The 13795-nt window shown below is 39.0% G+C and overlaps 1 protein-coding gene across 1 annotated transcript in view; it reads right to left on the reverse strand.

The window, feature by feature from the left end:
- The window catches only part of LOC115620379 (hemicentin-1), a 170012-nt gene that overhangs the window by 108999 nt on the left and 47218 nt on the right, over positions 1-13795 (reverse strand). The window contains exon 3 of the mRNA XM_030513586.1: positions 1632-2467. Coding sequence (XP_030369446.1) covers positions 1632-1905 — 274 coding nt within the window. The 5' untranslated portion in view covers positions 1906-2467. The remainder of the gene's footprint in view (positions 1-1631; positions 2468-13795) is intronic.

A 13795-nucleotide genomic window follows, 5' to 3' on the forward strand; every position in this document is an offset into this window, starting at 1 on the left:
TCGCAGTTAGTCCAGATGCGCTGCACTGCGCTATCCGGTCGGTTCTGGCTGTCCTGTCAGTCGCGTTGACTGCCGTAATGGCGTAGACAAACGTCCTGCAGCAATTGAAACAATAGCTCGATGGTCGAGGATGGCTGTGGAGGGCGGAGCCCAACTCAGCAGCACAAAGTAAACTTATTTGCGGTTCATTATTCACTTTTTGGATTTGAGTTTTTTTTCTCGAGTACTGCGAAACCAGAATCGAAGTCCCTTGATGGACAGAAGATTGAAGTTGGACGAAACACGTCGCCCGTCACTCGCTACATTTTTGGGTTACTTGCCAATGTCGAAACTACATGCAAAAAGGAATCTCTCGACGGTTAAATAGAAAATTTGCGGGCAGAAAAAAGAAGAGAGGAAAACTAAGAACTGTAGTGCGGGAAGGAGTGGGGCGAAGGCAGGCCAAGAAAATTTTGCTCTTTGCTTATTCATCTCGCAAGCTCAAAAATAAATTAATAATGCGTTCTTGCCACTGACAGCAGCTGCAACCGCACACACTCACACTAACAGCCCAAAGCTAGCGGGCGATAAGGCTAGATCTAGGGGGAGGGGGGTAGGGGGAAGGAGAGATGAACTGAACGCCGCTTAGTGCTCTGGCACGCTTGAAGCTTTTCGTCCTTTTTATTTTTGCTCTTACTTCTGCATACCATCTTCTACATGCCATCTTCTGCATACCATCAACTGCATGCTCTTCCTTCTCCTCCTTACCCAAAAATTTAATTGCATCTTTTTCAACAATTCTAGCTCGAAATGAAAATTCATGCAAACGTTGGCAGATAAAGAAGGAGAGGGGGAAAAAATGAGGCGAGCCATTCCATACGCGGACCCCCAATGCAAGTCGCTGCTAGCCGTACACAGCAATTTAAGCTTTCAGTTTAGTTCAGCCAAGATATGAATACTAATAGCCACTGGAATGTTTGAGCAGCCATAGCAGGACATTGCACTCGCTGGATCCGCACTGACATTCCATGCCGCACCCCGACCATGCCAACGGATAGGATGCGTTGGTCCAAGACGTTTGCGCTGTTGCTCCCTTGCGTCGCCTTTGGGCAATGTCATTACTCTTATTTGATTCCGTGGACATTCGCATAAATGTCAGATTGAGTTTTATGCCCAGTCAAAGTTAAGTCCTTGAAAATAGTATGTATGTGTGTGCGTGTCTGTGTGGCACTTGCAAGCGACCAAAAGCATTTAAATGCAAAACGATGGCGGCACAAGGCTGACGGCACAGCAAATGAGAAAGGGGAAGGAAGGGGAGGAACTGAAAGAAAATGAAGATGCCTCGCCGCCCTGAAACAAAAACGCAGTGAAGAAAAGCAATTAGCGAAATTAATTGCTTAAGTTTCGCTTTGAAATATTCATCTGTGAGATTAATTCGCCAGTCGACGATGACGATGACGTCGATGACGACAACTCGACGACTTTGGCGTGCGGAATTTGTGGGTTTGTCAATTCAATGGCTTGATTGTCGGTACCCTCACCCCTCTCCTTTTTCCATCCACCCACACCCCACCACCGCACCAATAAGACTTGCTGATGACTTTGAGTGGTCGTGGTCAGTACATGGGCTCCCAATTGCATTTTCCACTTACCGTTATCCAAGTGCTGCGTCAGCATAAAGGCGATCAGCAGCATCAGTGAGCGGCCAAGGCCTGAAAATTGATGATTTCTTTTGCGCTGGATATGTGTGTTGTTGTTGTTGCTGTTGTTGTTCTTCTTGTTGGTTTCATCTTCACTGTTACGCGCTTTGGCAATATATTGGCTAATTGTCCAAGCTATGCTGACCGCTGTTGCCACTATTGTTGGTGTAGTTTTTGTTGTCGATGCACTGCAACGTTCAGTTGAGCTAATACTTTTCGCTGCCATTTTGTCTATATTTTCTTGCTTTTACAATTACTTTTGTTTTTTATTTGTTTTTTTTTTTATGCGGTTGTTTGTGTCCAATAGTTTTGAACAAGTTGCTTGTCTGTGTAAGCCGTTTCACTCACTTACTGCTCGACTCTCAGCTGAGCTTGAAAATTGCGTATTCGAGTGCATTGAATTAATTATTTCATTGTTGGAGGACCCGACGCGCCTTGCCACAGAAATGTTGCAAAAGTTGTGCAGAAACTTTTTTATCGCTTCTGCTACCTGGTGGCGCGTCTTCTTTCGTTGCCGCTACCCCTGCTACCGATGTTGTAGTTGTGCTGCACTTACGGAATTTTAATTATTTAAAATAGGTTTTTAGCACAGCTTGCAGGCAGACAGGCTCGAAGGATACCAGGCAAGCAGACAGAGTGGCGGGGGAATCCGGGCTAGGCGTTTGTGTTGCAAGAGGACCCACTGTTGTTGCTGTTGTTGATGTTGCTGTTGCTACAGTTCCTCTTTCTCTCCTTTAATTGCTTGTTTTGCTGCACTGCATTTTCCGGGGCGGGAACACAATTTATAGCTGCAAAATATAAGCAAAGAACGACATGCGTTTTAAATTTGTGCATAACCACAGAGCGACGCCTATGCAGCATAGGAGTTACGAGGACTGCATAATAAATAAACACATTTGTTAAATGTACTTAAAGTTAGGTTAGGCTTGAGCACGACAACAATATATTTTACGCTTATGATCTAACTATGAATTCTAATTCAAAATATTGGCCAGTTAGTACAATTAATATTACTAACCTTTTCTAATCGATTGTAAGTAACCTTAAACTGAAGATAGGCAAATTCAAGGTATTGAGTTAAAACGATCCTAGTCTTCCGAATTTAATTAATAAATAATTAATAATTAATATACCCTTTCAATACAAGTAATAAACTCTACCCTTTCATGCTTATTTTATACCACAACGAAAATTTTGAACTCTTCTCTTTTAATTTTTGTTAAGATTCCGGCAGTTGTTAGAAAATCTTATTTTGTCATTCTAATACATCTTTGTTTTATAAATGGAAACCCCAGAGAGGAAGTCAGTATGGTTCGCAATTCCAACATCACAATTTGTTACTATTTATTGAAATTTAACAATTTATTCACTTCTGCATGAAAATCTGTATTTTGTCTACAAATTGCGCTGGTTGTGATATTTATCGAAAATCAGTCAAGGGGAGGAACAATAATACATTGAAAATGATAATAACAATTGAAAAAATGAGAACTTTGGACTTTGAAACGCATTAGAGTATTACTATCTGCCTAGTTTTGTTTCATTTAATTATTAATCCTAAGCTGTGTTATGTACTCAGGATTATTTTGTTATGTAATTAATTTGGAGTACCCAGGACGCGACTAAACATTCACCCCTCGCATCTGGCTGTGCGTATTTGTGTATTTGGATAGTGAAGCGGGCTGTGCAGCTATCCCCTCCCCACCCCACTGCCCAAATACATAATTCCTATGCAAATAGGAGTTCTGCTTTGGCAATTTATGTGCGCGTAGCGTTTTGCATATCAGAGCGAAAGCGACACGGGTGAGCGGGTAACAATTTTTTGGCAAAAAACAGAAAAATAAAAATACTGCACAAATAAAGCTCAAGCAAAGCGTAAAAAATATAAACGGCATAAGGCAGGCAGGACAGCACACAAACAAACCAACAATACCAACAAGGAAAATAGCATGACAACGAGTACAGCAACAATAATAACAGCAAAAAGGGTAAGCTTGCTGCCAAATTAACAGAAATTTGGAACGAAGAGTAAAATTTGTGTCTCCATTTTACTGGCACACACACTTAAATGTGTGTGTATATGTGTGCGTAGCCAACGACAAGCCAACTGAAATAATCCTGAAAAATATTGTGCGCGTATTTGGATTCGTTGGCTTTGATTTGGCACACGGCTTGTAACATTGCGATTTCATTTCTCTCGAAATTTAGAAGCATTTCTATTTCATTTCTTTTTTGTATGTTCTTGCCACTGTGCTCGAATTCATTTTTCAACTTTTGCATTTAACATGTTTTGGCAGTTGCACACATGGGAGCTCTCTGTTCACGTTTAGACATGCACTGGGAAACAACAAGAACAAGTCAACTGCGATAAACTGGTGCATAACAATAATCAAATGTGCATAAATTGCGCCCCAAGCCCAAATATACGATTATAAAGCAGAGCTTGCCAGGAGCATGGCAGCGACTCATAAACAATTCTATTAAAATTAATGTAGCATATTGTCTTGGGAATTCCAACAACGAACACAAACACAAAGCAACAACAACAATATTTTAAATACCTTACAAATCGCTTCAAATTTGTTTCTACTTTGCCACTTTACGCTCGCTTTCTCGCCACAAAACTCAAACGGAAAATTTATGGAAAACATTTAAAGATGCATGTAAGTAAGTCGGCAGGTTTGCGAAAGACGACCTAAACCGCAAAGCCTAACCACACTCACGGACACAGACACAGACACACACATGCGCTTGAAGCGAACCAACAAATTTAGGTATAAGTAAACAACAACCGATGGAGGCAAAAGGCAAAAAAATGGGGAAGGGAAGGCACGTAAAACGTAGCAAATACTCGTATGATTGATTTTATGGTTGTGTGTGGATGCCGATGCAATGAAGCACGAGCAGAGAAATCGCTCGTGTCATCCTGGGCCTGACAAGCGATGACGGATCTAAACGAAGAAGGAGACAGAGCTGACCGCTTTGCTTTAGAGCAGACATAAAGCATACATACATATAACCGGAAATACACAATAATGCACAAGGACGGTGGTCTTGGTGGTCGAAGATATGAACAATTTTGGGGATGGTAAGGATAAATTTATCAAGCAACCACCAGACCAAAAAATTACAGCAACAAAAACAACAAAATATGAGACTAATGCCAACAACACCAGCCTCATCACAAAGCGTGTGCGTATAAAAAATGTGTGTATTTTCTATCAAATAATTTATCAATTGGACCAATTTTATACACCGCTTCTATACACAAGAGTCCAAATATGAATTGAACAATAATTCAGTCGTAATCCAAAAACCGAAATGATAATGCTCTATTAGAGCAAACACTCCCATTAATAAGGCGCACGATTTCATTTATGTGTCTGCCTCGACTAGCTTCACGTTAACCCAGTTTTCAAGATCTTGGTGGCGATTTCTGACTCTATCCCATAAGACAGACTCTATCTCCGTAAGGGCCACAATCTTAAATGGATTGATATAAAAAACTCCAACTGCGTTAATTGCTCCGAATTGGGCAATTGCTGAGAACCGCACGCAAAAGATTTATTGTGGCTATATCTGTCATCATATGTTATTTATATGATTTAAATATATATATTATATGGAAAATCCTAGATGATCAGCAAACTAAACCACTTGTTACTTTAAATATATAGTATGTACATATATAAGCCACAATTCTCTCGTTTTAAAAACTATATATCACAAATAGTGCCTATTAGAAATGGTACCCAAAAGTACACAAAAGCCAATACCTTAATATGAGGTCTGCATTAAGCAGAGGACTAGAATGGGAAGAGTCTTCTTAGCAGTAGAGTATATGCTTGGTAAGAAAGTATTTTGCACACACAAATTCACGTACAAGGTTTTGCGAGCAGGCACATCTATCCAAGACTCATGCATGTGTGCGTGTACGTGTATGTGTATTTGAGGGTAAAATTATGACAGCAGGAAATAAAAAAGCATAAATTTATTACTTGGTAGACGATGACTACTAAAACTTGGCCACAGGCCCATGGGACCGGTGCATGCGCCATAAATAACCGAAAGGGCGACAATATTGGCGCAGGACAATTGAGGACAGGAGTAAGTGGTATGACATTTTGTGGTTAGCCCCGCTTGATTCTCCCAGCAGCCCCAAAGAGCGCATATAAATAAAATTCGACAATTGAGCGTGAGACAGCAAGTGGGGATGTGAGGGAGACGGCGAGAGACCATGGCGCCACTTGCCAGCGAATACGGCAACGAGAACGCCAGCAAAATAATTGTACAACAATTTGCTGCTACTGCTGCTATAGCAAGCATATCAAATTTTGCGCACAGCCAGCGACAACAACAACAACAACAACAGAAAGGCCGCAAAATAAAAAGGATAACGAGCATAATAAAAGAAATGAAATCGTAACCCAAACTGTTACTAATTGGACAAAGCACCCAAAAAAAAGAACATGTTGAAGGCGAAAACGGCGCAGCGAACGTGAAAAGAAGACGAAAATAACAACAACAGCAACACTTACAGCAACAATATCAGCAACAGCGAAAAAGTTTCAAAGGACAACGCATCCTGCGCTCGCGTGTGTTACGCTATTCAAATTCGAGGCAAGCTGACTGCCTGAATGCCCATTGACTTTTTCCAACAACAACAACAAAAAAAACGAATATAAAAAAGTAGGAGAAGAAAGCAAAAAGAAAAAAAAAATTGGCTTAGTTAGGTTCAATTTCGTTGGCAGACAAAATGCTTAAAAAATAATTACGCGCTTAACTCGCTTAGCAATCAAGAAATGTTCGCCGCAATGTCGCGTCCTGTGCTTTGGGCAACGGCATCGTGCGCCGGAAACCGGAAACGATGTACACGCGACGTCTGCATCCGTTGGGCGTGCGCATTTCAACACACATTCGCACACACTCACTCACACACATACATAGCGAGAGGCGACAAGCTCTCGTTAACAATTGACCATTGCTGCTGGAGCACTGGCTGACGTCAAATTCAATTTAGTTGCCGTCGTCGCCAACACGCCGCAGATTCGCCAACTTACAAGTAATTAGGCAACTCAACTGCAGCTCGCTGCACATACACGTGCAGACGCGTAGATATACGCTCACTTACGCCCACACAAAAGGGACAGCACACAGGACAAAAGCTCTGCGTGTCCTTCACATCGTCATCTGCTTCGTTTTGCTGATTGCCGGTACAGAAAACGCACAAAAGCTAGAGCTACTTACTTCATCTACCTATTGGCTTCACATTTTTCTCCAGCACTTTCTATATGTTACAAAATTTTAGATTTTATGAATTTATTGCCATATTTTATCTAATTCTAGAGATTTGTTTGTTGAAAGTCGATAGAAAATTTGGCAGAAACTTCAGAAACTTGCACCGCTAATATACTAATAATATTAAATGATTTTACATCGAAAACTAAGCCATATTCCCAAAACCTAGCTGGGATTTCAATTTTCATTTCCGTGCTATGAATGTAGGATATGAAGGATATCTAAGATATGCTTCAACGTTTCAGAATTAAACTAAGACTCAGGAAAACCAAAATAGGATACAGCCGCTTTAAGGTTCCAAAAGGAATAACTATCTAATACTTGGAAAAACCAAAATGAAAATTGAATATTGTAATCAAAGCAAAAAATAGATTTGTAGAGTTCCATGTAAAATTCTTGCCAGGATCGTTCATCTTGGAGCGCATTTACTGTAGCCGGCGCTATTTGCATTTGTGTGTGTGTGTGTGTGTGTGCGTATATGTGATTGTATCTATGTGTGTCCATGGGCTAATTGCACAATGGCTGGCCCATGTGCAGTTGCGTTGATTGTTGACAGCGCACGACGTTTGCCATTTCTAGTTTTTTTTTTTTCTTTTTTTCTCTTTTTTTTTGGTGAGTTTCGTTTCTTTTCTTGTCTGCATAACCACTTTCTTTGCAACGCTTTGTTGCTACACACTGTTTGACATGCACTACAGTCTGGGTAATTACCAATTTGTGGCGCCAATTTGGCTGCCCATATTCATCCGGCGCGCAAAATTTAATTAGTTTGGCATGCCAAATGTAAGAGTGTCTCTGGGAAATCGTCACTGTGAGCGTGTCTGTGTGTGTATGTGTGTGTGTGTGGGTTTGTGTCTGCGTCTGTGTGTGTGTCTTTCATCTTTGTTTGTGCAAGAAATGCTGACACTCAAATAACAACGCTGCTAACCATCTCTGTTCGCACTGTTCGGTCGTGCTGGAGGCGTGTCCTTCTTGCTGATTTTGCCAACCACGACGCAATTATGAGCAATCGCGGCTAACCCTTTGACCCTTTGTAATCTGTTTTATGGGAATGCGAAGCTCGCAGCGCAACGCGACACAAAATGAAAGCGTTTTGGGCAATTTTAATTTACTTCAAGTGGCCGTCAATTAATTTAATTTAAGCCCTTTACACAAAAGCATGATTACTTTGACACTTCTGACAGAAAGCCAAGCAACAAGCCAACAAAAAAGTGTCGAATAAAGCTCAGGAGTGATAACAGACAAGCAAAAGGAAACCACGGACTCATTGAGTGGGTCAAAGCGTTGTCCTGGCAATCGATTTAATTACTTAAAGTGCAAGTTTTTTCTGTTGTTTCGTTTTTTGGGGCATGATGACATTAGCTTCAACTAAAACAGCAACTGCTTTAATTAAATTCTATTCAATTAAGCCGACATTCCGGGCTGCTACAGAGGGGGCTGGTCGATTTCATTATGCGCATAAATGTCGATACACTTGCTTTGCACATTATGCACATTTTTGCAGAAAGGATAAACTGTTCGGGCTGGCGCAGCTGAAGCAGAGTAGAAGTGCCAGCAGCAGTGGCAGTAGAAGTAGCATCACCAGTAGCCGTAGTCAATTTCAAGTGCACTCGATGGTAGTCCGCTTCGGCTGCATCGCTGCATGCCCAAGTGCACTCCACAGTTTATAGCAGTAAGTGGTAGTTGGTAAGTGGAAAATTCTTGAGCGCTCTTTACTTCAACTGATTACGGTTTGTTTTCTATGCAAGCACTTGCCCACATACTCTTGGAAATAGAGGTTTCCCTTACACCAATGGCCATAAGTAGTTTGACAAAGTACATTCTTAGAGAGCAATAATTTAAAATACATAAGTTTTATATTAGAAGGATTGATTTGAAATATTCATTACTCTTAAAAAAAAGGTTAAAGATTTTATGTTACAGACTATCCGTATCATATATGTATAAGTTTAGGTATACTTTAGACTGATTAGCAGCTAAGTAATCTCATCAGCCAATAACTATAAGTACGAGTATACCATACTAAATGATAGTAGCTCGAAAGTATAAGTATAAGTATATACTTGTAGTATAGTAGCATAAAAATGTAACAGCTTAATGAAGAAACTAAACCTGAAGAAATCTTCTGTCTGTTAAATACATATGGTGTATAGACTTTCTAGTATAAAAATATATGAGCAATATTAAAGCAACTTAACAGAGTTTGATAAAGCTGTAAAATTCTTGAAACAATCTTGAATTTGATTAAATGAAAAAATAATCATTGTCAATCAATTACAATTATCAATCAGTGAATAAAACATTTTAGACCTAATGATTGGCACTTACTTTGCTTTGGTAATTAGTAGATATGTATGTAACTAATTGGCATAAAAGGTTGGTTAAGCACAGATGCATCAAAATTAAGTAGTTGGTTATGCAAAAGTGCAGTTGATTTTGACTTTACATTACTCAGAGTGGACGGCATTTTTAATTTGATTAAAGTCGAGCGGCAAATATTTAACGCTAATTAAACGCGACAACTAACAGAATCCCATCAATGTACATCGCCGAGCACTAATTAAGATTTCGCCAATTACTTATGGCAAGTGGCACACCCAAATTACTTTTACACACACACACACACAGTTCTATAGAGTTGTCGCTTCAATGACGCAGCGGAAAATGCAAGCGGCTTTTAGTCTATATGTCTGTCTGTGTGTATGCAATCATTAAAATTAATTTATTGGTTTCATTAACTCCGGTCGAGTCTTTAGCCGCAGCACATTAGCCAAGCAGCCCAGTGGACGCCCGCGTGCTGCTGACCAAAGAACGCTGATGAGCTAAGCTGCAATTTTTTTTCGTATATCTCCACCCCTTCCCCATTTATCCACCTCTTTTCTCCCTACTGTCCCGGCTCAATTTCGTCTTTTTGTCTGTTTGTATGTCGAAGCCAAATGACATCGTGACGACATTTAGTTTCATTTTGTGTAGCAGCCAAGCCAAAATCCGTTAAAAGCATAAGCCAGAAAACACAGCGTGTTAAAGATAGAAGGAAGGTAGATACATAGATACGAGTATATAGCCACAAAGCTAGCAATACTATAAATAAAAGAAAAAAGTCGACGACAAGAGACTCAAAGCCGTTGCGCTTGGCTGCCCAACAATGAAAATATAATGTCGTGACTGTTGGACACAACAATGGGGACGGCAACTACAAAGAATGGCGCTAAATGAAAATGGAGTAGAAATAATCATCATTAGCGAGAGACGTCGAACTTAAGCAACAAGTACACTCCCCTCTCTCTCTCTCTCTCTCTCTCTCTCTCTCTCTCTCTCTCTCTCTCTCTCTCTCTCTATCTGACTTATACATATGCACTTATACTTGTACGATATGTGATAAAGTAAGACGATATTCGAACAGACAGAGCCACAAACCAAAGTGCAATAATACCTAATGTACCAAAAAGTTAAAAGAAATGAAACATATACTCGTATTGTGCAAGGTATCTGGACGTGGGCACTAGACGAGGTAAACATTTCGATATTATATCCAAGAAAGTAATTGTGTTAAATGTAAGTCTTTCAAGGTTTATAAGTCATATGAATTGAAGAACACTTCAAAAAACTTATCTGTGTGTATGAGACAGCTTTATCATACACGGCAAGTCAACTTCAAGTTGACTACTGGAAAGTGAATTTTTGTTTAAGATGATATTTTATTACCATACAAGTTATTAGATTCTTGGCGATGGATAATAATTGTATTTTATTTATTTTTTTATTAAACAAGCATTGAATACGTAGCACCTTAATAATACAAGTGGGCAAATACAAAGGAACCCAACCCAATGCGGAAGCTTATGGTCATCTAAGCGCCTTGGCAAACCCAAATCGTTTTAGCCTTGTCTCAATCTGCTCTTTCTATGGTGAACAGGCTTAGGTCCTCGGGCAGTTAGTTATTTGCCGTAATGCTCGGTTTTGCAGTACCTAAGTACGCTTATAACTAGATTTTGCGGCGACCCCCCAAATCTGTATAGCGTAAAGCCATATTGGCGCAAAAGCTGTTTACTAATTTATTTGTTTGTTATTTGTTCACAACGCATTTAGAAGGTTGTTCTAAGAAAGGATTGGCAAAGCTTGGTTATACTTTGTGGTTTCTTCCTCCAGAAAAGTTTATATGTGATTTTCTCTGACTAAACTTCATTTGATTGTCAAAAAATTCCTTTACCCTGCATTGCTTCCGGCAAAAGTTACAGAGCCTAATTTAAAGCTCAAATATATATATATTAAGAAGTGTAGGCTTGTGTAGGCGTGTGTGCGCGCGTTTAAAAGTATGCAATGCACACATATTTATATTTATTTTACTCACAAAGTTTTTGTGCAAGGCACTTCCAAACATACATACAAGTAGGTACACGTATGCATGTACGAGCACACAACATAAATATACACAAACTGTGTGCAAACAAACTTGCATAATCAACTTGAATTTCGAAAAAGCTCGAGACTGTGCCAAAAAGTATTAAATTTCAAGCCTAAATTGAATTATTTTAGGTAGCATCCAAATTTTGATGTGCAAGTAAAGGGAACAAATAAATCATTTCTTTCGAGACCACGTGCGTGGGAGCTACTTCAAGACTTGTTTTTAGCAATTGTTATTATTGTTGTTGTTGTTTTTGGTGGTGTTTGTTATTGCTTTCAGTTGTTCGTTTTGTGCCTCGGTGTGGAAATAGGGTTTTGTTTGACAAGCGACAGTAAAAGCACTCGTTGATTAGTTACAATCGAAACGTGTTATGACATCAGCTAGCATAAAAAAAGGTACATGTAGATGAAGGTTTGTATGTGTGTGTGTGTGTGTATGCATGGTATAGTGGGCGGGACCGACTACCACCTGAATGATGCATTGCATTGCACTTTGGCGTGTTGGCAGCGTCCGCAGTGCATTTGCCAAATAAGAAAAAAAATGCATAAATTTCATTAAACTGGAAATGTCAAGCAACTGTCGTGCAGCTGCATATATATTATATAGTATGTGTATATATATTTTTTTATGTTTATATTTATGTAGATGTGTGAATGTACATCAACAAACGAATGACGATGAGCATGATGTGGACTGCCCTCTTGACTGCCGCCTGCCTGCCTTCTGGCCGCCTGCCTTCCTGCCTGCGAGCAATATTAAAAATTGTGCACCAAAATCCCCAAAGTAATTTATTAAGATGCTTCATGACTTTTTTACGCGCCGTTGACTTCACGCCATTAAGGCCCCAAGCAACCTACATAGAAATACGGCTTACATGCAAGTGCTGCATAAATTTACAAACACACACACACACTCACACCAAAGAAGAAGAAGAAGAAGAAGCAGAGCAACAGCAAGAACAACAGCGTGACTCTCTTGTTGGTTGGGTCATTGAAACTGGGTTGGCATTAGGCATTGCAGTCCTGTTTCCCTTCGTCGTTTCTAGTGCAGTACAACTGCAATTGCTGTTGCTGAAGGAACTGCTATTGTCTAGGACTCTGACATTTATATGAAAATGGTTTTTCGTTGCGGCTCAATCTTGCGCTTTGATTGCCAAGCTTTGCCTCAGCGACAGTTTTTGCGACTGGCATTGTCATAAATTACTTGGACGTTTCTTTAGCTCCAGACGCAGATACGCTTCTACATTCGTACATAGTATACGAGTATAGGTATGTGTGTGTGTGTGTGTGTATTTATGCATGTGTTTGTATAAATCGTAAATCAACTTGCATACGCACACCTAACACACACATACACACAGCCCAGAATGTTGTTGCCTTTTGAATTTGGCTTTGCACACAGTGCGTATGTGTGATATTTCATAATCGTGTCATGAATTCTAATTAGATTTTAAAGGCATTTACGCTTGCGTTGCCTTTTTATGTGCATACTCATAAATTTCAGTTGAATTTTTTCATTTATTGTTTGGAAATTGCTTTTCATGCACTGTTTGTATTTGCATTAAATTCTTTACTCTTTAACCGCAACATTTTAAATTGGCCGCCAAATACACGCATACTAGACACAAAAAATACAGTAAATGAAAATTGAAATCATATGCACAAACGATATTATTTGGCATATTAACATTAGTTGCTACTATTAAAAATTCAATTAATTTAAATATAAATAAATAAAATTGTGATATTCAACATTTATGCTCTGCTCTACTCTGCTGTAAAAAAAGCTAATAATACAAATAACTACAACATTTAAAATATACTTAAAGCAAATATTATGAATCTGACTGCAATAATAGCATTACATTTTTTTCCCTCATATTTACATTACATTTTTACCTATATCTTTAGTATTTTTTATTATACGTTCATTTTATTTTTTCAGTTCGCTTTTTCATTTAGTAGTTAGTACTTTATTTAATATTTAATTTTACTAGCAACACAAAAATTCAGCTCTACTAAGCCTAACTAAAGTAAGCTTGTATATGTTTTTATTTTATTTTCGTTGCAAAAGGGCAATATTTTCAAATAATATGGTAACATACTAGTAAAGCAGCACAGATCAACGGATAGCATAATATGACAACCAGGCTACTCAAGAGATAGAACTTCAAGCAATTGGTTTCAAATACATACACACACAAGTACGTAGATATGGAACGCAAGCCACATAATATATAGTAACCACTTAAACGAATATATAGTATGTATAATAGAGTTAAATAAAGCTCATGTTAAATTGGGTTAAGCATAAGTTGAATAGATTAAAATGGAGCATCTAGCGCATTTGGAAAAACAAAATCTAAATTAGAGAGAGTCTTTATTAAATTTTTATTTTCTAGCAATAACTTCAAATG

The sequence above is a fragment of the Scaptodrosophila lebanonensis genome, unplaced genomic scaffold (assembly GCF_003285725.1).
Source record: "Scaptodrosophila lebanonensis strain 11010-0011.00,11010-0021.00 unplaced genomic scaffold, SlebRS2 tig00000024-arrow-pilon, whole genome shotgun sequence".
Classification (NCBI taxonomy): domain Eukaryota; kingdom Metazoa; phylum Arthropoda; class Insecta; order Diptera; family Drosophilidae; genus Scaptodrosophila; species Scaptodrosophila lebanonensis.